Raw genomic sequence first — 22,569 nt, forward strand, 5'->3', positions numbered from 1 at the left:
GCAGGGGCCGATCCCCGGAGGACGCGGGGCCGGCACGGAGGGCAGAGCCGGTCCCGGCCCCGAGGCCCCCGCACACGCCGGGCGGGGGGCGGGACCTTCCGGTTCATGTCGGCGCTGGGCTGGCGCGGAGGAGCAGCGCGGCCATCTTCGCTCGGCCGGGAGCGGCAGCGGGGCGGGCGGGGGGCAGGCAGGGAGGGAGCGGCGGGCGGGCACCCACCGACCGTCCGCAGCCCGTGGGGCGCCGGCCTTCTCGGAGCCTGGGGCGGGCCGCGATGCGAGCGGCGGCGCGGTGAAGCGGGGCCCCGGCGGGGGAAGGAGAGGGCAGACCCCCGGGCGGCGGGCCTGCGCTAGCCGTGCCCCGGCGGCAGCGGAGAGAAGCCGGGCTGTGCGGCGCCCCGCTGCCGCCTCCACCCGCCCGCCCTGCGCTCACCCTCTCCCCCCCGGAGCCGCTCCCTCGCCGCCTCCCTTCCCTCGGCTCCATCCACTCTCCGCTGGATGAGGCGACCCCCTCCCCGCTGCTGACCCCTGCGGACCCCGGCTGTAGGATGAGCCCGAAGGACTCGGAGGGGGCGAGGCCGCTCCGCTCCCCGAGGAGGATCTAGTGGGGGGGCACCGACGCGACGCCGCCCCCCGCCAGGCACCTCGTCCTTCATGGTGGCTCCCTGCGACCACCATCTCGGAGCAGACGCGCAGCCCGGGGCCCGTGTGTGTGTCTGTGCGCGCCGCCGCCGCGGCCGCCCGAGTGAGGGAAAATGTCCACTCGGACTCCATTGCCCACGGTGAACGAGCGCGACACCGAGAACGTGAGTACCGCGGCCGCGGGGGACCCGCCGCACCGCGCCCGGCCCCGCACCGCGCCCGGCCCCGCCGCGCGGGCATCGCCCCGCGGGGCGCTGTCAGCAACCGCCCGCCGCCCCTACGCTGCCCAAATTGCCGATTTATTCTGAATTGATTCTTTTTTTAACCCCTCCGCAGCACGGTTCGCCTGCTCCGTGGCGTTTGCGGGCATCCCTCCCCCTCCCAAAGCCGGTGTCCCTTCTTTAATTCCCCCTGTACTATTCGAGTGTGGCAGGGTGGGGAGGATCGCGTTGGTTATGTCGGTAACGGGGATCCGCGGTGGGGAGGGGAGCTCTGGGGGGCTGCTGCCTTCTCCTGATATGCAAACTTACTGCTAAAGCACCCGAATAAACCTCTGGTAAACAGATGGGAATAATTCAGTTTGGCTAGGGGTGGGCTAGGTGACCTAGATAATAGGCCTCTTCCCTGCTTAATTTGCAGGGTTCCCGATGGTAATGACGCTGTTAGGCTAGTCACCTGTTCAGATTACATTGAAAGGGTTTCTTTATTGGAATTGCCCTTCGCGCAAGGGAGCCTATTCCCTTTACACTATTCCCCCCCCCCCCGTTTTTTTTTTTTTTTTTTTTTTTTTTTAAACCTTGACAAAGCCAAGGTTTAGGAATTGACACTTTATTTACAAGATTAAGTCAGTCACAAAGGTCGTATGCTAAAGGAAGAAAGAACAACAAAAAAAAAGTAGTCCTACCACATGAGCATATAGCAACAAACGAAGCTCGGCAGGAGACTCCCTTTCTGCAGATAGAAACTATATTTCTCCTAAGTTAAAACTTACTTGATCCTGGTATATCCTGTCTGACCATTTTTCTGCATGGGCTGTGACATGTCCCCAAATGATAAACAGAAGGGAGTTGTCACTCAGTGTAGTCTGAAATGAGTTGATCGGTGAACTTTGTATTCAGCTTTTTGTAAAGGCTATCGGATTGTTCTTTACAAGATAGATGCTAAGGTTGATGGAGGAGGCTTTTCTATTTTTTTTTGAGCAAGGGCTTCTTATGTTTTGGACTGGCATAAAAGGTGGAAACTTTGGTTAAAGATCAGGAAAAACTGTTGGATTGTTCCAGACCATAAATAGTCCGAGAAAAGTGATGGTAGCCCCATTGTTTAAAACAAGACCAGACAAAGCGTTAGAAAACATGCTGCATGGAACAATTACTGCATTACTAGGGATTTAGATTTTATTGACATAATAGGCACTTCTGACTTCTGTGATCTTTATTTGTTTTAGCACTACATGCAACCTGCAGGCTAAGGGCTGAATTGAGCAAAAAGCCAACTAAGCATATTTGGTTGTAAAATCTCAATGAGCTTCCTGTCTTGTGGAAGAAAATAATTAAAATATTATGCGGCCCTTCCTATGCCATGGGGAGAGTTGAAGTTGAAACATACTCTACAAAATACTATGCAGAGTTTATTTGGATAATTGTTTTCGTGTATAACAAACCTGACTGGGGTTTTCAAGCTTCATGTGAATGTATGGAGGCCACATAGTAAACCATTTTAGAAACTGTTCAGATCAGATTCCCCAATTAATTCAAACTCAACTGTGGATAACTTAACAGTGGAAAGACTTAATATGTGCTCGAGGAGACATAATTATTCACAAGCTGTGTGTTCTAGCACTTGAAGTTAGATTTTTACATGTCTTCCACTTAAGGCACCTTGTTCTCACTTCAAAATATTGGTCTAACACTTCTGTTTAGTTATCTTCATAATTTGACATACATGGATTGTCTTGCTTGCAGATGAATTGCCTTAGGTTTAGAATAAGGCATATTTTTCAATTGCTGTATTCTGTGCTGGTGTCCACAGAAATACCTGTGGGTAGTGACATTGACAGGGAGTGATTAATCCAAGTAACTCACCAGATCCAGCGAGCCAAGCCCCCCCCCAGTGCGATACCATATTCCTCAGGAAGTTCTCTGATGTTTTGGCCATCAGCTGTCTAGAAATTTACCAAACTGTCTTCTGTTCAGCCTTGCTTAAAAACTAAATTTAAATCTAACATTTAGTCTGTGTGAATTACCCCTACAGCTGTGAACATCAGGTCTCTTTTTTAATGCCAAATGCAATAATTTTGATACTTCAGCTAGCTATTCTTCTACCCCAAATCTGGGTGTGTTGTATTGGCAAGTAAATTGAACCTTGATTCATTCTCTTTCACATAAGAGAAGTCTAATTAGTTAATATTCAGAGGACTCTTTGAAGAGGCTTAGGAGGTGCCAAGGTATTCAGCTCGCCTTTGGGCCATGGTTATGGACCCCATTAATGCCTTGTCTCTGCTTGGAAGGTTACCACTGCTGACAAAGGCTTGGCTGGTGTTGAATCTGGTTGAAGTGTGCTGATCATAGCTTATCCATGCCTATACTTGCAGTTTTGAAAATGAAGTTAGCCTCCAGAATGACAGTGAGTGTAAATTATCATTGTCTGTGCTTGCAGTTAACCACGTTCAGCCGTTGGCAGGTCCTGTTGATTAAAAAAGGTGTAATTGCCAGTACTTGATTTTTATTTTTTTTTCCTAAGGCTTCTTATCAAGACATGCTGAAGTGGAAATACTGTCACAGTGACTGTCCCCAAAAGCTACTCAGAGCTACCAAGCCCTTAGTGCCTTTGAGATTAAAGAATTTGGCTCCGAGTCACCTGGTTTTGAGAGGAAAGGCATCCCAGATGATCTGTGATCATAGGAACTTCACACTTGGACAGTTGGAAGCTGGCTGTTGGCCTGCGATGAGCTGGCTCCTCACTGCAGAGACAGAGCAGCTCCTCTCTGGCCATGTCTTGTGCACGAGTGGCTGCCAGCTGCTTAGGGGACAGAAGTGCAGGAGAGGATCAGATCTTTTTCAGAAATATCTGAAATAATCCTACATGTGAGAGAGAAAGCAACAGAGACAGCAGAGACCTCCTTCATGCAAATCTGGGAGACAGGATAGCCACAGAAGAAGGACTTCAGATGACAGAAGAATGAGTAAACCTGTTTTACTAGTGATGAGAAGGAAGGGAGAGAAGATGGAGGAGAAAAGAGTGTGGAAACACTGTGGGAAAGGAAGATAGAAGGTGGAAAACAAAAGATGAGAGGAGTCACAGAGGAATGTGCATATGGCAGGATGGAGGACAACCAGTGACAAAGAAATAGGAGCAGAAGGAGCAAGATTGTGAGGAGTAGGATAACTATTCATTAAAAAAAATATTCAAAGAGTGGGAAGATGATAGCAAACTATAGATAGAAACAAGGAAATACAGGTGGTATGGAGGTTGGAAGATTACTTCTTTTAACAGCATGAAATAGAAAAGAAAAATCTTGGATTAAAGAGTTTAATTAAAACCTCTGTGTTCATTGCACAGCTGTGTTTTTTTGGGGGGAAAAAGGGTAACTGTTTTGAATGTGTTGGTTCTGCAGGCCAATCTGAGTTAAAAATTTAAGTAATTTGAGGAAAAGCAAGACTAAAATACACTCTTATCTCCATGACTGTGCCTAATGTGAAAAATTTGCTATTGAAAAATGCCAGCATGATGGCAACTGTGCTTGCACAAAAGGATTCTGTGCAGCAGAAGTATCACCCTTTTTATTTAAAAAAAATTTAGTAAAGGCAGGGTTAGGTACAGAAATGTATTTTAAGATACTGGGAAAGTTAGTGTAGTATGTCTTGGTTTATTACCAATTAACTATGAAATGCATTAGAGCATTTGCAGTCAATATGCAAGCTTGCATTGTTCTATGTATTATTTATCAGTCTTCTCCTATTACAAATAGATCTGTAATTGGAATGCTTTCTTCCGTAGCATGAAATCCTGTGGGTTTTTTTAAAGAAGGGACTGAGGTTCCTGTGGCCAAGAGTTGTGACAGATTTTCTTCTACAGGACCATCTACATTCTTCCATATTTTTCACCAGTTGTAATAAATGTTCTGGTTTGAATTAAGTCAGGGGAAGGTGGCAAAATAACTATAAATAAAAAATATTTTAGGAATTCACCTGGGATGTATTTCTTAGTGTCAGAACTCCCCAGAGCAGAAAAAAATGCTGATGCCTGATAGGCCTGGTACTGTGTACTCAGAAGATACCTGGTGAGGCTGTGCGACATTGCGAGTCACCAGCTGCTAGGATTTTCACATTTTTTCAGTGAGACATTTAATTTTTAGCTGTGCTGAACAGCCTGTGCTGTGGTGTTTAATCAGTTGGTTTCAGTCAGCTCGCACTGATGGGAGGCTGCTGGGGGCATCAGCCTCGGATGCCTCTTCCCACCCGTGGTTTGTGCCAGCACTAATTATTGTGGGGCTGTGTGACGGGTCTGGTCAGCTCTGATCTGACTGCTATAAACCCTTGAGAAAAGTGGGGTTATCTCCATTCCGTGGCTGCAAACACAATGTCCAGTGCAGGTGGGGAAGGTTAGAAATGCTTCCTAGTGTTTTTGTTTTGGTTTGAATTAAGCCAGTCATAGCACAGCACTCTAGGGCTAAGGTAACTTGAGTTACATCTACAAACAGAGATACATATTTATGACAGTGTAAATTGGGATGGTTTGTTCCTGGAAATAACCTTTTTTTTTTTCCTTTTTTTTACATTAGTTCAATAACAGATACATAATTACAACTGCAAATGGCGATTTTTTGTTCCTGGAAACAAACTTTTTTTTTCCCTTTTTTACATTATTTCAATAACTCAGAAATAGGTTGCGGGACCTTACTTCAGAAAATGTTAACAAAGTTAGACTTAATTCATTAGTAGCACTGAATGTGACTTAAATTGTGGCCTTAGAAGTAGCAATCTGAAAAACAGAACACAACTACAGGAATTGCTGGAAGAAAATAAATGAGAGGAAATAGAGTATTTAGTACATTGAACTTCATAGACTTCCTTGCCTTTGTTACCCACTCACCTGGTATCCTTACCTGCTCGATTCTCCATTTTAGTTCTAGCCAAAAGACATATTCATGTTGATGTAAGCGGACAGTTCCTGTTGACAACATGTCTCAGGTGACTCAAGTCAAAGGAATTCAAAGAGTGGAGGCATTTGTCTCTCCCGATCTCCATTTCATATGATATATAAGTAGCATGTGTCTGCAACTTCCTCTTCTTTTCAGTCAAGTAATGCTGCCTCATGGGTGTCAGCCAGATCAAAAATGGAGGTCACTTTTTTTTTTAGGCTCATGGCATATCAGGGTTGGCTCTGCTTAGTGTGGAGATCATCTGCCACTAAAATTCTTTAGAACATATGATAAATAGGTGCATACTGCTCTTAAAATATAAACCTGAAAGATACTGAGTACACCTGTGATAAGGATGAAACCCCTGGGTTAAGAGGAATTCTTGCCCCATAAAGCAGCAAGTTGCTGAGCTCTGTACATATATAAATACATATAAACAGAAATTGACTTTCAAATAAAATTTGTTCCTGCAGGGTTAAAGCCTAAGCAAAGTTTTCTATCTGCAAGCTCAATGTGGTTTTTGAAAACCAACTGTGAGGTGGTTGGGGTTTTTTCTTTTTTATTTAGCATGTAATTACTGACAGTGATGATTCTGGAAAAAACTTGGTTGGCAGTATTGTTGATGAAGAACAGAATATGGTTGGCTCTTTAGCTATTATTCCCCAGGCTGATGTCAATAAATATCCATTTTAATCAGCAGTAAAGGAACTTTGGCTGGAAAGATATGATGAATGTTAGATCTTGATAATGTGAAGCAACAAAAGAGCTTTTAAAGAGCTTTTGTAACTGGCACCAGACTTAATCTTTTTGATTATATAAGCAGGATTTCTTCACTGTTGTGTTGTTCAGTGCTAATCATGGAATTACAGATTCACTTTCTTTCATATGCTGTATAGACCATGAACCAAATCCTGCCAAACACATTGCAGAGGCTGTAGTGGTTTTACATGGGAGGACTCTTGAGCCAGACCCTGTTTGTCTGCGGGGGGAGCATCCTTCCTTTGGTGACGACTGTTAGTGCTTTGCTGTCAGCACTTCCCCACTCTGGTCTTCAGGGCAGTGCTGCACTTGTCACTAGCAGTTCCCACCGCAATTCCCACTGCTGGTCAGTAGCCAGAATTAGGAGTGTGCAAATGTTGCTTTGGGTAGCAGTGTTCCCTCTGCCAGGTGAAAGTGTTCTGTATCCCTACTGTCTGGCTCCATCAGCCTGCCCACTGTAGGGAGTTGCATTGCTGTGCTCAGTTTGAGCTGAAGCTGCTATGTCCTGAGTGTTACTCCTGGTTTTTTTTCATTAATCTTGCCTTCCCCACTGAGGTGTGGAGGAATTAGGAAATGTGTGTCAGATGTATAGCTTCCATGTGCTAAAGCCTGTTTACTCTTCAGGTTCCCCCTTTAAACTGGTGGTTTGACAGATCTGACCTAATTAAAATAGCCACTCATTTTCATGAATGTCATACCAATTACATGAATGAACACTATGATAGGCTGAGAACTGCACAGTGAAATCTTCCCCTTTTCACAATGGAAGCATCCAAATTAGTGTTTTCTCTCCCTTAACATTTTATTGTATTTCTAGAAGGTCTGCTTTGTCTCCCTTGATGAATTCTGACCCTTTGACTTGTTCCACTTGATCACAACATCCATAATGGTTGGGCTGTAGCCCATGTCAGTGAATAAATCTGCCCTCCTGGGTTGATAACTTCAGTGCCACTTTAGGTGGATAGCATTTTTCTGTGTAGGAGATCCTTTAAAATTTTGTGAGATGGAAGCCGTGACTGTTTACCCTTAAGATTGATTATGGAGCAAGCTAGTCTAAAAACTGCCTTTTAATTATATGTGTTGGAAGCAAATAATTGGTTATGCAAACATTAACATATGCATACTGGGTCTGACAAAATCCACCTCACTCCATATCCTGATTTGTGCCTTGGTCACTGGTAGGAGGGAAGTAAAATCAGGACAAGTACAGGACATCTTCACCTGACATGTTCCTGTTTTATAATCTAGGAAAATAATATAATATTTTATAATACATGATTATTTAGGGAATCCCAGAGCAGTAACTGGTATATAAACAATTGTGGTTGAGTGTTTGCTGTGGCACCTTTTGGTGGCTGCCAGAAACGTAAGTCTCTGTTTTGACTTCCCAGTAGAATTCCTTCGTCAGCAGTTGCAGGATGCCCTGCTGTGCTGGTTCAGGGATATCTGTGCTCAGGAAGATGCTACCTCTGCGCATATCCTTAGGGCTGCCTTTTTACACTGAGTAGTACTCAGCAGTTTGTGTGTTCTTAAAGATGCTAATGAGAATGAGAAATAAAATACAACACATTGTTAGGAAGGGCTGCAGTGAAATTTTGTCTTGACATGTTTGATTTAAAATATTTCTGAGTTTTTTAAAAAAACAAGCTATGGTATGTTTCCTGGTAAGTTTTTCTATAAATACGAGTGCTGGTGGGGAGTACACAGCCAGAGATTACCATGTGTTTATATATTGTGTGCCCAGGCTAAGGTAATGAAGCAATCTAGTGTCTCAAATGTTCATCATGTCCTGGAATGCTTACATTATTAACATTATAGGTTTTAAGTAGTTTTTTCTTATTACAGTTAAAAAAGCTGAATGAAATGAGGCTGTCATGATAGTTACTAGTCTTGACAGCTTTCCAAGAAATTCTGTAATATCACTTTGTACTATTTCATACAGAGGTAAGGTAGCAGCTAAGGTAATAAACATTCCTAGAGACTTTAGTAAGATTAAATTTTATTAGTTCATTTTGGCTGATCATAAGCTAGTACTCACTATTGTATTAAATACATACTTTTAAAAAGTTAATGCCATTTGTACCCCCCCATTTCAGAAAGAGTTTCCTATTTACTGTAATTAAACATTGATTTTTGCAGGTCTTGGACATTCTGATTTCTTACTGTTTTTCAGCTCTTCAAATGGATATCAGATTCTCTTTCAGGTTTTTCCTCAACTTCTGGCACCTTCTTAAGCAGTACAAGAACCCTGATACTAGTCATGCCCTGCCCTGTGTGTTTCTAACACTCTGAATGTTAAGATACCTGAAACCATACAATACTGGATAAAACTAACATCTACCAAAAAGATTTCAGTTGTTGACACCCTCATACTTCATTTGCTTTTTACTTTTTTTCCTTTTCTTTTTTCTTTCTCTTCATGCTAATCATTATCTGGCTATGAAAGGATGTCGGCTCATCATTGGGGGAAGGCTTTTGCGAAAAGGTGGGTTTTGTGTTGTGTTCCAAATGTAGTTGGTCTTGGGTTCAGTCCCTTCCTTGCCATAAGGTCTCTCACAAACGGAGATGTTTTACTTCATTTCCTTCTGGGTTGAGTAATAATAGGGTGGGGCTGAGGGGAGGAGGAGAAGAATGTTTTGTTTGGGTTTTTTTTTAATGACAAAGGTTGTCCTGGTAGCTTGAAAATGGATGGTGCAAAAAAAAGAACAAACCTTTGAAGTGTTTAAAAGATTTTTAAATGGGATCTGATGTATGCCAAGATACCGAAGAAAGGGCTTTCTTGTCATGAGTGGATTTCAGGAAACTTTTAAAAGAGGTGGTGACTGGCAAACCTGAAGTCACACAAAGTACCCAATCTCCTTGCTTCAGTTTCCCTCTACAGTGTAATGGTCTTGCTTTGCACGAAGACAGATATTTTGGGAGTCATTCAGCCATGGTGAGTTCATTAGCAAGTGTTATTCTTACACAGAAAGCACCTCCAGGAGAGGTGCTTCTACTCACCTACCACAGTGTTTGGAAACTTAATACAAATAAACACACGCTTATTTTAAGTCTTACATTTTTAAGACAAACCCCGTTCCTTCTTAAAACCATATAAATTGTGGACCTGGAGAAGAAGCCTGAAATTAAACAGAGTTTGGGGGGGGTCAGTGTAGTGAGGGAGGCAAAATCTGCAGATTTGAGGGTGCGAAGACCTGCACCTCAGTTTGGAGTGCAGAAGATGCTATTACCATTTCTCCAGGCTGAGATTGGTGCTGTTAATCTGTTTGCTGAGGAAACTGCCCTGGGAAGTACTTGAGTACAGCCAGATGCTATACAAGCCAATGCATGATTTGAGCTTTTATTGGACCACCTATATTTTGCTTTTTGCCCACACCATTGAGCTTTCCATCTGCCTATCATGGCTTCTTGAAAATGATTCGGTTGGAAGAAACACTTTCATTCAGTTTTGAGTTTATGCTCTTCCTTCATTTCCATATGCAAAAGAAAATCCATGTTGAAATGGACAATCTGTTTTCTGTGGTTTTTAGAAAGCTTGTTGTCTATCCAGTATAATAATGGAACTGACAGAGGAAGGACTTGCTGATAGATTTATTTATGTAAAGTGGAACATAGTCTAAATTAGATATGGTTGCAAAGGGCTGGATTTCTACAGAGCGAAACATGGCTGTGAGCAAGTCAATTGGAGAGAACTGAACTGCTTAGGAACGCACAGCTTGATACTTAAAACCCACGGCTGAAAAAAGTCATATTCTTGAAAAGAAATAATCTGGGTTAGGGTGGAAGTGCAAACCTCCATACAAGGAGATTGTGTTCAGTTTATCAACCCTAGTCGATAAATTAGTTCACAGCTGTTAATTCCTCCCTTTAAGTGCAAAACTAGGAAGCATGAAAAAAATTATAGGACACACTAAGTAGTTTCTCAACAAGAGGACAGTGAAGCTCCCAAGACACATTAACTGGGTGGTTTACTATGTGGAATACAGTTTGTTAGTATAACAGGATCTTTCTTTTGCCTGATAGTGTTTATGTGAAGTAGGGTATGAGTACAATCAATTTTGTCTAACCTGTTTTCTGGCTTGGGTATATGTGGTACCTGATGCCCACATCTCAACTGCTTCTTAGGCTAGCTCAGGACTAGCAGTGTTTTAGTTCAAGCACAAGACAGCACAGCTACTCTGTTTTCAGAGTCAGCTGTGTGGTTCAAAAGCAGTTGAATTCAAGTTGTTCAATCTGTCTGCTGGAGGGCCTAAGCTAACAAGCCCTGCTGGGAGGCAGTCTGGCTCCTACTTAAGCCAGCTTATGCTGAGTGCCCAGGTGTAGAAGGGCTGTAGTTCAAATAGTTCTGATATGCTTCTTTTTCTGAGGAAAGTTATCAACTCTGTGAAGTGCAATGTAAGTAGTACAGTTGTATTCCTGGGATGCTGTACTTGAACTGAAATGAACCTTCCTCTAATATATCCAAGAAATATCCTCCTGGCCCTGTACAGAACATCCTGGTCCCTGATCACCAGGGGTAGCAATGTAGGAGGATGTTAGCATCTAGCATCAGCAGTTGCTGCTTTTTTCTAGCTGGTCTGAATAATTTGACACTAAAAGGTACAAACGGAGCTGACAGAGAAGTTCTCTGCATTGTGTGTTGCAAGGTTTGTTAGAAGTCAAAGTTTAGGGAAATACAGAGGATTGACGTTGCTGTGCCAGTACACACAGGGGTGGCTAAAATGGCATGAACAGTCAGCACCAGCCTGACATTAAGGACATGCAAAATACTGAAATTGTTAATATAGGGTTTCGCTGGCTTTAATAGTTCCTTGAGTTGTAGACTGCTCATCCTTCCTCTCCTTGAGAATTACTGATTGATAAAACACTTACCCAGTTGTTGTAGGTCCCAAGATATTATTGAGAACACTGAATTATTACCAAGTCTTGAATTTTTACTGGATATTGAACAGGTGTGCTTCTTGTTCGTATGCCAGTTATTAGTGGTTTGGAAGAAACATGTTCTCTTGCTCCTGAAAACTGGGATAAAATTGCTAGAATATGAAATAGGGCAGGATGGGCCACTCATCAGGAGCACTTGATACTCTGCATGAAGGGAAACTTTACATTTCACTTCAGCCAAATGTGATCGTGCATGTAAGGATCCAGGAATGGGAAGCAATAATTCTTGAAAGAGCTAGGGTTGGTGTTTGGTGGTCAGGTACAGACAGTCTTCTGCAAAGAGAGTTAGTTCTGCCCCTGTGAAATCAGTGGGGTGTTGAACAGAAGATGCAGCCTCTGTGTTCAGTCCTGTTGCACCTACTGTTGGTATAGTGGGTCTGTGTCCACCATGAACACCACAAAAAGATGTTGGAAAAATAGGGGAGGGTTCTGAATGGAAGTACAGGAAATGTTTCCTTGTCTTTAATCGTTTGTACAGCAGCCTGTTTAGGGAGCTCAATATACATATCACTTACTAAAGTGAAGGAGTATTGTGGTCACAGAAATTAAGTACCTCTATGGGAAGTAGAAATCTAGTGGCAATGCAGTAGCCAGGCAGTAAGGAGAAGCTAAAGCCAGATTGATACTAAAACATTGTGTGTGGTTTTTTAAAATAGTAACTATTGAAACAATTTTCCAGGAGTTGCCATAGGCTCTTATCAGTAGCATTTCTTAAATTAAATGAATGTGTTTTTAAAAATAATTTGATCACAGCTGTTGCACTCAAATTAACAAATCAAGGAACCTAAGATGTGAGAGTATATGGTCACAAGGTTACATCAGGCAAGTGAAACTTGCCAAGTGTCATGCAAGCTTGGATTTGTTCATTTGTGCCTGTACCATGGTTGTTAGCTCTTGAGGTGTGATCTCATCCTCATGCTACAGTGATTTTCAGACTGAATGTTGCTGTCTGCCAGTTTCTTGGTTGTCCCCACTGGGTTTCAGCAAGAGGAGTGGCAGTAGAAGAGCAAGATCTGGGGTTTCTGGGGTGACTATGAGTTTAACGTGTCATCTTTGGTGGATACAGATACTTGCTCCACATTTGCAGGCTCCTGAGCATTTCTAACTAATACTTTAATTAGTATGATTGCTGTACAGAGCTCAACCATGATTTAAGAACATAGGAGGGCACCTGCTCTTTCATAAACAGCCTATCAGGAAATTAAAAAATACTTTAATCTTAACCATTCGATCTAAAGAGTAAAGACTGTTACAGATACAATATATAACCATTCTTTTTTGCAATTAGTAGCTGTTCAGGGAAACGGAGTGAAAGGAACTTAACAGATTGCAGTCAGATCTCTGTAACTGGTTTTCAGCCTATCAATATCCAGGGTTTCTGTACATTAGGTAAGATTTCTTCCCTTGTTCTCCAGGTCATCCTGGATATTTTCAGTCATGTGGATCTGTAGGAACACAAGTTTAGTACCGCAGGAAAGAAAAAAACCCTTTTATTAGCTTAGTATAAGTTGTCCAGTAAAGGTTAAAAAATTGTGCTCTTGGAAAAGCTTTTTTTGTGTTTCCTTTCCAAAGGCTTTCCTGCACTAGTTAGGCACAGTAATGCAAATGGGAAATAATATCAAACACCTCCATGTTTTGTAACTGATCTGGCAGTCCATGTAAGTTACTTAAAAATGCTCAACTGTTGCTGCAGTGCAGGTGATGTTCCACTGTCTTTACCAGGTGACGAAGTGGATATTGTATTGTGAACTGGGCACCACTTTATTGCCCCCATCAGAACAAAGTTCAGTGTGAACGTGAAGTTGGAGTTGGATCCTTTGAAGGTTTCTTCAAAGGCATTGCTGATGTTTTTGAATGTTGTATGCTTCTCATCACTGATGTGTTTTGTCTTTATTTCTCAGCCTTACCCGTGTATGTTTTTGTTGCAGCACACGTCCCATGGAGATGGACGGCAGGAAGTTTCCTCTCGAACTGGGCGCTCTGGAGCTCGCTGCAGGAACTCCATAGCCTCCTGTGCTGATGAACAGCCACATATTGGAAATTACAGACTCCTTAAAACAATTGGAAAGGGGAATTTTGCAAAAGTGAAACTGGCAAGGCACATCCTAACTGGCAGAGAGGTAAAGTGGTATGGGTGTAAACAGCAGTGAGTTGCTGTAGGTGTGAAGGTTCTCTTGGAATAGCATCATCTAAGCCTGTGAAATAGAGCACATTTTACTAGAGATATTGCCACTGATGTAGAAAAAAGCAGAAATTGAAAACTAATTTTTAGTAATGATTAGAAAACAATTTCCCTTGGAAATGGTTTCTTAAATTTGTATTTTTGACAAATTCTCTGTCCAGCTGAATTATGTTAAAGTTTGCTACTAACATTCTTGGATAAATCCTCCATTTTCGAAAAACAGATCAATATACAGCAATTAAATAAGCTTGTGGGAAGGACTGCCTCTTAGTGTCTCTATACTGCTGGGCTGTATTGGAGGGGAAGTCGGGAATGAGAGCTGAATGTTGACTTAATTATGTTCCAGGTAGCCCAAATGCAGTATTTTCTTGCCAAAGCAATGTATCTCCCCGGAATCCTAGGGTGGATCATCCCAGGGTGTCTGCAGTGCCAGGCAGCTTTGGGAAGTTGCTTCAGTTCGTTCAGAGACAGTTTGTGTGTCAGTGACGGTTTGCTCAATGTGTGTAGTATAGACAAGCTTTCTCTTGCATCTCTTCTTGGAGTCTAACTCGGCTCCCTTTTTAGTTTCTGCGTGCCATTGCAATGTAATTAATCACTTGCACTTAATGGTGGTTCTGATTTGGTGAGCTGTAGTCCTGTTTGCTTGTTACAAGATGGTGTTTCTTGGTGCTGTTTTATTTAAAGCAACTCTTAAGTACTGAAAGAGGGAGAAACACCTTGCTGACCTTTTCTTGCCAAACCTGTCTGATGAAGTGAACGTTTGCTGATACCAGCAAGGACTTTTACAGAAGCTGTGTAGCTGACTGCAGTGCTTTAAGGGAATTTCTCTTTTCTGAGCTAATACACAGTTCAGTAGCAAGAACAGAGGGAAGAACTGAGGGGACATCGTTTTGCAAGAGCTGTTGGGAAGGATTTTTTTTTTGGCTGACAGTTCCCGTTGTCTTCTGATGTTAAAGTTACTTTTCATTTGTTGAGAAAGTTTTTGGTTAACTCCTTTCCACTTAAGTTCCCTCCTCTTTTTACTGATACTTAAGATGGGATATGCAAGTAGTTGGTTAGTGTTTCTTTGCTGTTATTATAGGTATAGAACTTGGAGATAGAGATGTGTCGCACTTTGCAAAAAGCGAAGTACATTTTCCTTTCCTTGCAGATAACTGCGTTGACCTCTGGTTCATTATTTTTGTTCGAAATTTCTACAAATAAAGGGGACAGTGTAAAATCTTTGGCTAAATTTGGAAATGTTCATGTACTAAGTTTCTTCCACTCTCATGGAATTGATGTGGTTCAATCAATTCAGAGCATAAACACTTTCTGAGATGTGATCATTGGAATGAGTGTCATTCCTTAGAAGGGAATAACTAAGTTAATTTTATAGAAATGTCTTCAAGATATTTAAAACTTCTTATTTTTCTTAAGAGAGAGATGAGTAAAATTTCTCTGCTTGCTTAATGAACTGTACAATGTTGGTAATTTTAGATGTCTGTGACCAGAATTGTTCACAATATTCTGGACAGCAATTTCCCCAACGTCATTAGTTTACCCTTGCCCTTACAGAAGTATTTACTGATCAAACTTTAGACTGTGCTAGCCTTTCTCGTGGCTGTTAAATTGATGTGTTTTGCTTGTGATCAGCAACAGCACCAACCTTGTGTGTTGTTGAATCTCGGTTTCATTGCTAACTCATCTCCAAGGTTGTTTAAATCAGTTTTCCATTGTATTTGATGGTGCCTCTTAACTCCTTCAACAAACTTAATCATTATGGTTTGACATCCTGTGCCAAGGTTGCTGATACCAATATTAAACAAGATTGGTCCCAAAATCTTGTCCTTGAAAAACTCTTACTCATTTATTTCCAACCTAATATCTCTTCAGCCATCTTTTTTAGGAAAAAACCCAATTCTGTGCACTTTTCAGCTTCTCTAGTTGAAAAATTTCCATGCAGCCTCCTAGATGAGGCTTTGCAATAGTCCAGGTAGTCATATCTTGTGTGTTTCCATAGGGTACAATTAACTGTAGGAAAATATGTTGCATTTAATCCTTCTGTTTCCTTGGTTTTTCCCTGCCAGTTTCAAGTTCAGGAATTTTATGATAAATGGGAAAAAAAAATTGTCTGATCATTTCTAAACCCTGCTCTTCTGTTCTGTTCTTGGTAGATGCTAGGAGCCTGTGCTGCAAGAATGCTTTTTTTTTTTCTTTCTTCTTTAAAAACCTGCTTCTTGTAAGAATTTCAGGATCATATTATCAGCCTGGCCTCAGCCAGATGGCACTTAGCTTTCTGAATTTGTGATTTCCTGCTTTACACACTTGCTCCTGCTGCCTGTCCTGTCTTTGTTCCTATTCTTTTTCCCATCTTATGTATCAAAACCTAAATTAAATGCTTAGTTTGGGGAGTTACACTTAAATGAGTTTTCATCTCTGCTGTGTTCTTGCTGGTTTTGAACCCCACTTATCTTGTTGTTATCTGTGTCTCTGTTCTGAATGTCCTTTTAAGTGACCATGTCAGTTTCACTTTATGGCAATTCTTTATATCTCTGTGCTGAGGAGCTTCCAAATCTTGAAGCAGATCAGCACTTTTCTGTCACTTCCTGGGAGGAGGAGATGTTTGTTTAAGCATTCTTTTAGGATAGTTGCTTGTCTCCTTGCATCAGGAGTCCTTCCCTGTGAATTTTCCTGTTGCTTGAGATGAAGATTTCATGTTTCCAACTGGAGTAAGTTCTAGGACTCTTTTTCATTTCCATTTTTAGTGTGTCTGTGGGACGCATGATGAGAGCCCGTCTTCAAATTACAGAAAGGAAGAAATGTTTAGCCCTTCTGGGGATGATCAGAACATCAGCCTAACTTGAGGGGGTTGAATTGTCTTGCAGGGAGTGCATAGCCAGAGATTAGCTTCACTGCATTAGAGCTGGTGTTTGGACACACCATCCTTCTTGATCCTCTGCCTAGGAGAGTGTTATTTGTAGGCTGTCTGCCCTTTTGAAACCACAAGTCTTCATTGTCAATCTGCTTTTCTTAATTCTTTGACTGCAATCCATGTTATTTTCTGTTGTAGTTTTATCAAAGGGTATTTCCTCTGACAAGTTTTTTGTACTTGCCAAAATGAATCTAAAAGATAAGACTACCTTCTGCTCCTACTGAGGTGGCCAAAATTATTATGGATCCTTCTGTTCATTGAAGACGTGTGTTCAGTTAATAGCCAGGGAGTTGAAATTTCCCAGTGAGGCTGAATTCTTTCAGAATCCAAGTCTGACTCCAAGGAATCTATTGTCATCTTCTTTCTGTTCTTCTCTTGGAAAAAGTGAAATTTTAGAGGGAGAAAACATTCTGAATAGTAGCAGTTTGGCCAATTTGCTCAGTGTCCCAACTTCTGATTTCTTTAACTCCCTTATTCAAATCATGTAGGAGGAATGTTTTAAGTCATGTTATTGTGAATGGTGAAAGCAAACTCAGTTTTAATTCTACTAACGATTTCACACAGAGTATCATGGCTGATGCAGCGGTGTAATAGTGTAGGTGGACTTGCATTCCTCCAGCATTGGCCGTAGCTCACAGTACTTGAAACCATTCCAAATGCACTTTATGGAAAAAGAGCAAAGTTTCTGCTTTGAAAGGCAATTCAGCGTTTTATTAACTGTACTTTAAAAATTCTCCATTTAACTTTCTCAGGCTTGTCAGAACTATTCTTGAGGGCTGGCTGCCTTTGCCTGTGATTTGGAAACCTTATCAAGGCACCTGAAGTTGTTCCCTGTTCTGATGATGGGTTCAAGCTCTCAAAGTCCATGTTAACACATTGTACCCGCAGTGTTCATGTGGATAGGAATTCTCTAAATTCATCCTGCCCTTAAGGCTATAATTAGTGCACTGAACATGCCTGAGAGTCTGTCTTTTGAAAGACTGAGGTCTGTACCTTCCCCATATCCTGAGGGCTGAATTTGTTTGACAGTGTCAGAGACCTTTCTGGTCATCTAGCACCAAGTGCACCCTGAGAGAGGTGAGCTGGTTTTGCAGAAACACAGTACCTTAAGACTTTGTGGGTTCAAAGAAGTTTACATCTTTCAAAGATTGGCCAGAATGGTACAGCCCAGAACACAAATGCAACCTTTTCTGAGTGGAATGCATTTGCCAAGTAAACAGCCTTGGGTAGTCTTGGAACACCAGGTCGCTTTCAAATAACATTATCTGCTTTTGACAAAGGCAGTGGTCACTACATCCAGCATGGAATTATAAGAGATTGCAGGAAGCAAATAACTTTGAGCTATTGTCACAAAGTTAACAACAGGCGTAAAGGTAGAGATAAAAATCTTTCTTGGTTTCGAACACAGCTGCTAATATAAAAATACCTATTGCTTAATGTTTTTCTCTCTTGTTTGTATTTTTGAAGTGATTTCTCAAGGTTTTGCAATGGAATTTTGCCTTGGGAAATAGTGATCTTTAATATCAGTAGCTTGCCTTAGAAGAAAATACTCCCCAAAGTAAAAGCATTCTTAGATGGCTTCTCAGTCATGTCTCATCATATCTTGCATCTAGAAGAGCTCAAAATAAGTCTTGAATATCAGTTTCAGAAAACACCATATCCGTTATATAATTCCGTGATGCACTCAAGCGTTGAACACTGTTCCCTTTACCCCCTCCATCGTGATGATCCATCCCTGTGTTTTTGCACTTGAATTTAGGGATATAAATTGGCTTTGCTGTAAGATATTCTTTATTCCATATGTCGCCAACCCCAAGTTAATGAGGTGACAAAGATAGCACAAAGTGATGCAGGGATATGGGAGCTGTGGCATGGGAAGGAGCAGCGTCTACTGTTTGAGCCAAAAATTGAAGGGGAGTTGAAGGCCTTTGCTTTGCACCAGTGAGGTATTATAATCAGCTGAGTTGCAGCATCTTGCCTCTTTGAGAGGCACCATCTCCTTCTGTAGAGCTACTTCTGGTATGTTTAGTCTCTAATTTAGAAAGGAAAAATACCAATTGGCAAGTAATTCTAGAAAGATTCCCATTTCCTGTTCTACCTCATCCAATATCCAAATTGCATTGCACTGAAGTCTCTGTTGCTTATTCATTCATTGCTTCAAATCTTCAGGTTATGACCAGTTAGCATGGTACAGAATTTCTCTTTTGCTTATTTTGTGATTTTTTTTTTTTGGTTCTTTAATATTTCTGTGCAGCATTTACTGAAAAGATGAGAACAAGTAAAGGAATGTACTTACCCAAAGTGTTGTACTACAGCCAGTGTGTTTTTGTTGATTCCCAAGTGATACTTTTTTTTAATACCCATCAGGGAGCAAATTGACACAAATATTTAGTGAATTTCCAAAGATGAACTTACTTCTTGCCAAATTTTTGTGGAAATGCTTTCAATATGCTCTGAAATCTCTGTTTTTAGAAACTGCCAATGCCCAGTCACTACTGTGTAATCTGTTGTGTAATTATACTGTGTAAATATTATCTGTAGGCACACTGCTCTCTATCGGGGCACTGTCTGATGTTGGAGCTTCCACTGCTATGAGTGTGATGGTCTTAATGTCAAGTAAAAGACTCAGCAAGATTCTCTTCTTAATATTCTTAAAATACCAGGGTTTTTCCACTCTCCTGCTTCTAGTTTAAATACAAGTACATAATTTGCAGAAGGAACTTAGGCGTTTTTTGTGTAATTTTCATGTTTTCCATTTCTGTTGCTGGATTTGAGCATGTTGTAATAACGCAGCATTGTTCCTGTGGAAAATACTGATCATGAACTCTTCCTTTAGGTTGCCATAAAAATAATTGACAAAACACAGCTGAACCCAACTAGTCTACAAAAGGTATGTTTTTACATTTAATCTTTCAACTGTATTATAACTTGTTCACTTCCCCACCTCCTTCCATTAACCCTGAATGCCTGTGCAGGAGAATCCGAAGCATTGCATACCTTTGCACACATCTGACTACTGTATTTAATAGCTGGTTTTGTAACAGATATTTTTGACAACCCTGCAGTTGTTCAAGCTGAGCTCGAACGGAGCTGTAAACTGAGCAAACAGTGGTATTTGCCACTTCCTTTGTCTTCCAAGCAGAGCTGACTCTGTAGAGAGGACGTTTGTGGTTTGGTGTCATGCTCCCATGTCTCCTCCATGCCAGTCACCTTGTTAAACATAGAAATGCAAAACTTATGTTCTGTCCTCTTAAACTGGCCTTGAAAATACTGCCTGTGGACTGAAGGCCAGGCACTATCTGTGCCTTTCGTGTAGTTTGCAGCAGGAGAGGTGATGCAGTTGTATGAAACAAATTGGGCCATGGCTATTCTGGTTTCTTCCCTCTAGCTCTGAATGTTTAATGTGCTGTTACTGTTGTATCGCCTTATCTTTTTTAGTACAGAGTGATAAACCCTGCTCTTTCATTAAGCAAGCCAGTCTGTTTGGGAGTCCATGCAGGAAGTACATTTAAATGTTACTTTTACTTGGGACTTCTCTAACTCTGTCCTTTTAAGTGCTGCAGTCAAAGGCTTCTTGTTTACTTTTGAGTATTTTGATAAAAACCCCCTTGAAATATTTCTGTTTGAACAAGAGAACACACAGAATTTGCTTGCAAACAAAATGAAAGAAGGTAACTATGGTAAACTGGAGAATATATTTTATGCAAATACTAAAAAGATCATGTGACTAGATGTTTTTATCAAGATTAATGGTGCAAAAGTAAATTGGAAAAACACACAATTTCTTACATTGTATTGGGCTGAGAGGCAAAGAGTAACCTGTAGACAAAGGCTCCATCACCCAAGCAGGTAGCAACTTTGTATGACTCTGTAGACCAGGTAAAAGTAGATAATCTGGTTCCATTTTTCTCAGATTTTTTCGCAGCTTAGTCCCTGAGGTTATTGGTGGTTTCTGGGTAAGCAGGTTGAAAATAAAGTGCAAATTAGATAATGTAATGGATTAGATAAAATTTCTGTGGCAGATTGCAACTGGAAAAAAAAAAGGTTAAATGCATGAAGGACTTGAAAGTGAAACAAAAGCTGTGTGATATGAAGGGGAAACATCAGGGTGTGGGAAGAATGGTCAGAGAGAACTAAAGAGGCCATGTTTTCAGTTAAAAATGTAAAATCATAGTCCTTCAAATGGTGTTACTTGAGATTGGGCTGTAATGCCAGTTTGAGCTCATATCAGGGTACAATACAAACCTTTTACAAGTCACAGGTGTTCACTTGATAAAGCCACAAGCTGGAAGTATACATGATGGGCCTTTGGTAACGGGGTTTCAGCCAGCTCAGTGTCCACTCATGGCTCCATCTCTGTTGTAATTTAATTTTTATTTATAGTTTATAAAATTAGACTATAAAGTGTGATTTGTAGTATGATCTTGTCAATCACTGGATTTCTTAACTGGGAGTCTGGAAGAATAGTACAAAATAGCAGGGTAGATATCAGATCAGATTTGTGGAGTGAAATTGCTAATATGCTTTCCTCTCTAAGCTCATTTGTTGTACAAGCACAGAAAACATTTAGCAAGATATGTAAGTTTTCAATTCAAAAACTGAAAGCAGTTTTATTAAAATTAAATGCCTGCTTGCCATAGTAAGGAGAGTGAATGCACATGTTGCTTGCCAGCTTTGCCTGACCAAGGCTTTTTATTTTGCAAGCCTTTGCCCCTTTCCCCCCAGCACAGCTGGCAGTGCCGCACCCTCGGTGCCTTTGGAGCCAACTGCACACGCGACCTGTGGATGCAGGGGAAGCTAAGATGGAAGTGCTTCTGATCTTGCACTTCTGGAGAGAGAGATAAAATATTTGAGGTATGGTGGGGAGGGAAGGGCTGTGCCCAGAAGAGGGTGTGGTGTACAGTGTCTCAGCTGCGGTGTAGCTGCATACCCAAGTCATCCTTAGGTGGGGAAACAAATGGTGATTAAAGGCTGCCAGTTCTGACTTCTTTGTGTTCCATCTTCCACATCGATGCTTCAGCTGCCAGGAAGAAGTTAACCTTGTTAAGGACTTGCTTTGCTTTCCGGAGCAGTAATTCTTGGTATGCCCTTGCTGCAGCCCTGACAGCTCGATAATGGTACTCGGCAGCACAGCTCTTGAGAAGGGTCGGGTTTCTTGTCTGCTGCTGAGGAAGTTCTGTGGCAGCCACGTGCAGCTACTCTTCGCTGTTGTTCTAGGACCTAATGACTGCTCTGCTGCTCTTGCTTAGTGAAGAGGAAGCTGTAACCGGTACTTCCCTGCTTTGAAAGAAAAGGGAATTCTTAGAGGTTTTTTCCCATGCTGGTGGAGTTAGTCATAATCACTGTTCTCCACAAATGGACTTGTGTACGCAGTTCCAGTGAGTATTGGTCTCACTGCAAACAAGTGCTGATGCTACAGAGTTCACTTCCTCCTAGACAAAAAAAAATAGTTGTGTTTTTTTTTTCCTTTTGAGTTAGCAATGCCATTATATGCAAGGGTTTTTTTAGCAAGCCTGTGTAATAGCACTAAATCACTTTTCATTTTCCTGTTTTAGAACTTGGCTCCTCAGCCAAATATTTTTGTTCATTATGTGCAGATGTTTTGCCACTTACTTGGGCAATATTTATTGTTAAAGCATTTGAGGGTTCTTAAACATCAGTTTTAACATGGTTCATGTCCTTTCTGACCATGGGTCAATCAGTGTTTTAAGAAATGCAAGAGAAGGATGAGAATTTAAAATGCTCAGGCTTTTCTGTTTGTAATGTGTATCCCTTTCTGTTTTCAAGTTGTGCTTAGTTTGAGGCAAACTTGTATTGTGTGAAGGCTTTTTGCTTGAGGCTCTTTATTATATGTAGGGCATATTTCAGTGAGCAGTTACCAGGAGAAGCCTAATACACAGGTCAGGCTTGAGCTGGCTTGGAACAACATCCTGTGAAAAGCTTCCTCCTTTAAGAGAGGTGACCAGGAGAGGTTGGTGCTCTGCAGCTGGCACTGAC

General features: G+C 41.5%; 1 protein-coding gene across 16 annotated transcripts in view; it reads left to right on the forward strand.

The window, feature by feature from the left end:
• Window positions 1-182: 182 nt before the first annotated feature.
• Window positions 183-22,569, forward strand: part of MARK3 (microtubule affinity regulating kinase 3) — a 62,774-nt gene continuing 40,387 nt past the window's right edge. For 5 of the 16 annotated variants that reach the window (XM_042047712.1, XM_042047716.1, XM_042047717.1 and 2 more), the window contains exons 1-4: window positions 184-803; window positions 8,985-9,023; window positions 13,408-13,599; window positions 19,409-19,462. In XM_042047712.1, the coding sequence (XP_041903646.1) occupies window positions 753-803; window positions 8,985-9,023; window positions 13,408-13,599; window positions 19,409-19,462 (336 nt within the window). In that variant the 5' untranslated portion in view covers window positions 184-752. Of the gene's footprint in view, window positions 804-8,984; window positions 9,024-13,407; window positions 13,600-19,408; window positions 19,463-22,569 lie in introns of all 16 variants that reach the window. The other 11 variants (XM_042047719.1, XM_042047715.1, XM_042047720.1 and 8 more) reach the window with 5 other exon arrangements.

Source organism: Corvus kubaryi, unplaced genomic scaffold, assembly GCF_017639235.1.
Source record: "Corvus kubaryi isolate FWS band 111438036 unplaced genomic scaffold, C.kubaryi_AGA036_p1.0 66, whole genome shotgun sequence".
In the NCBI taxonomy this organism is placed as follows: Eukaryota; Metazoa; Chordata; class Aves; order Passeriformes; family Corvidae; genus Corvus; species Corvus kubaryi.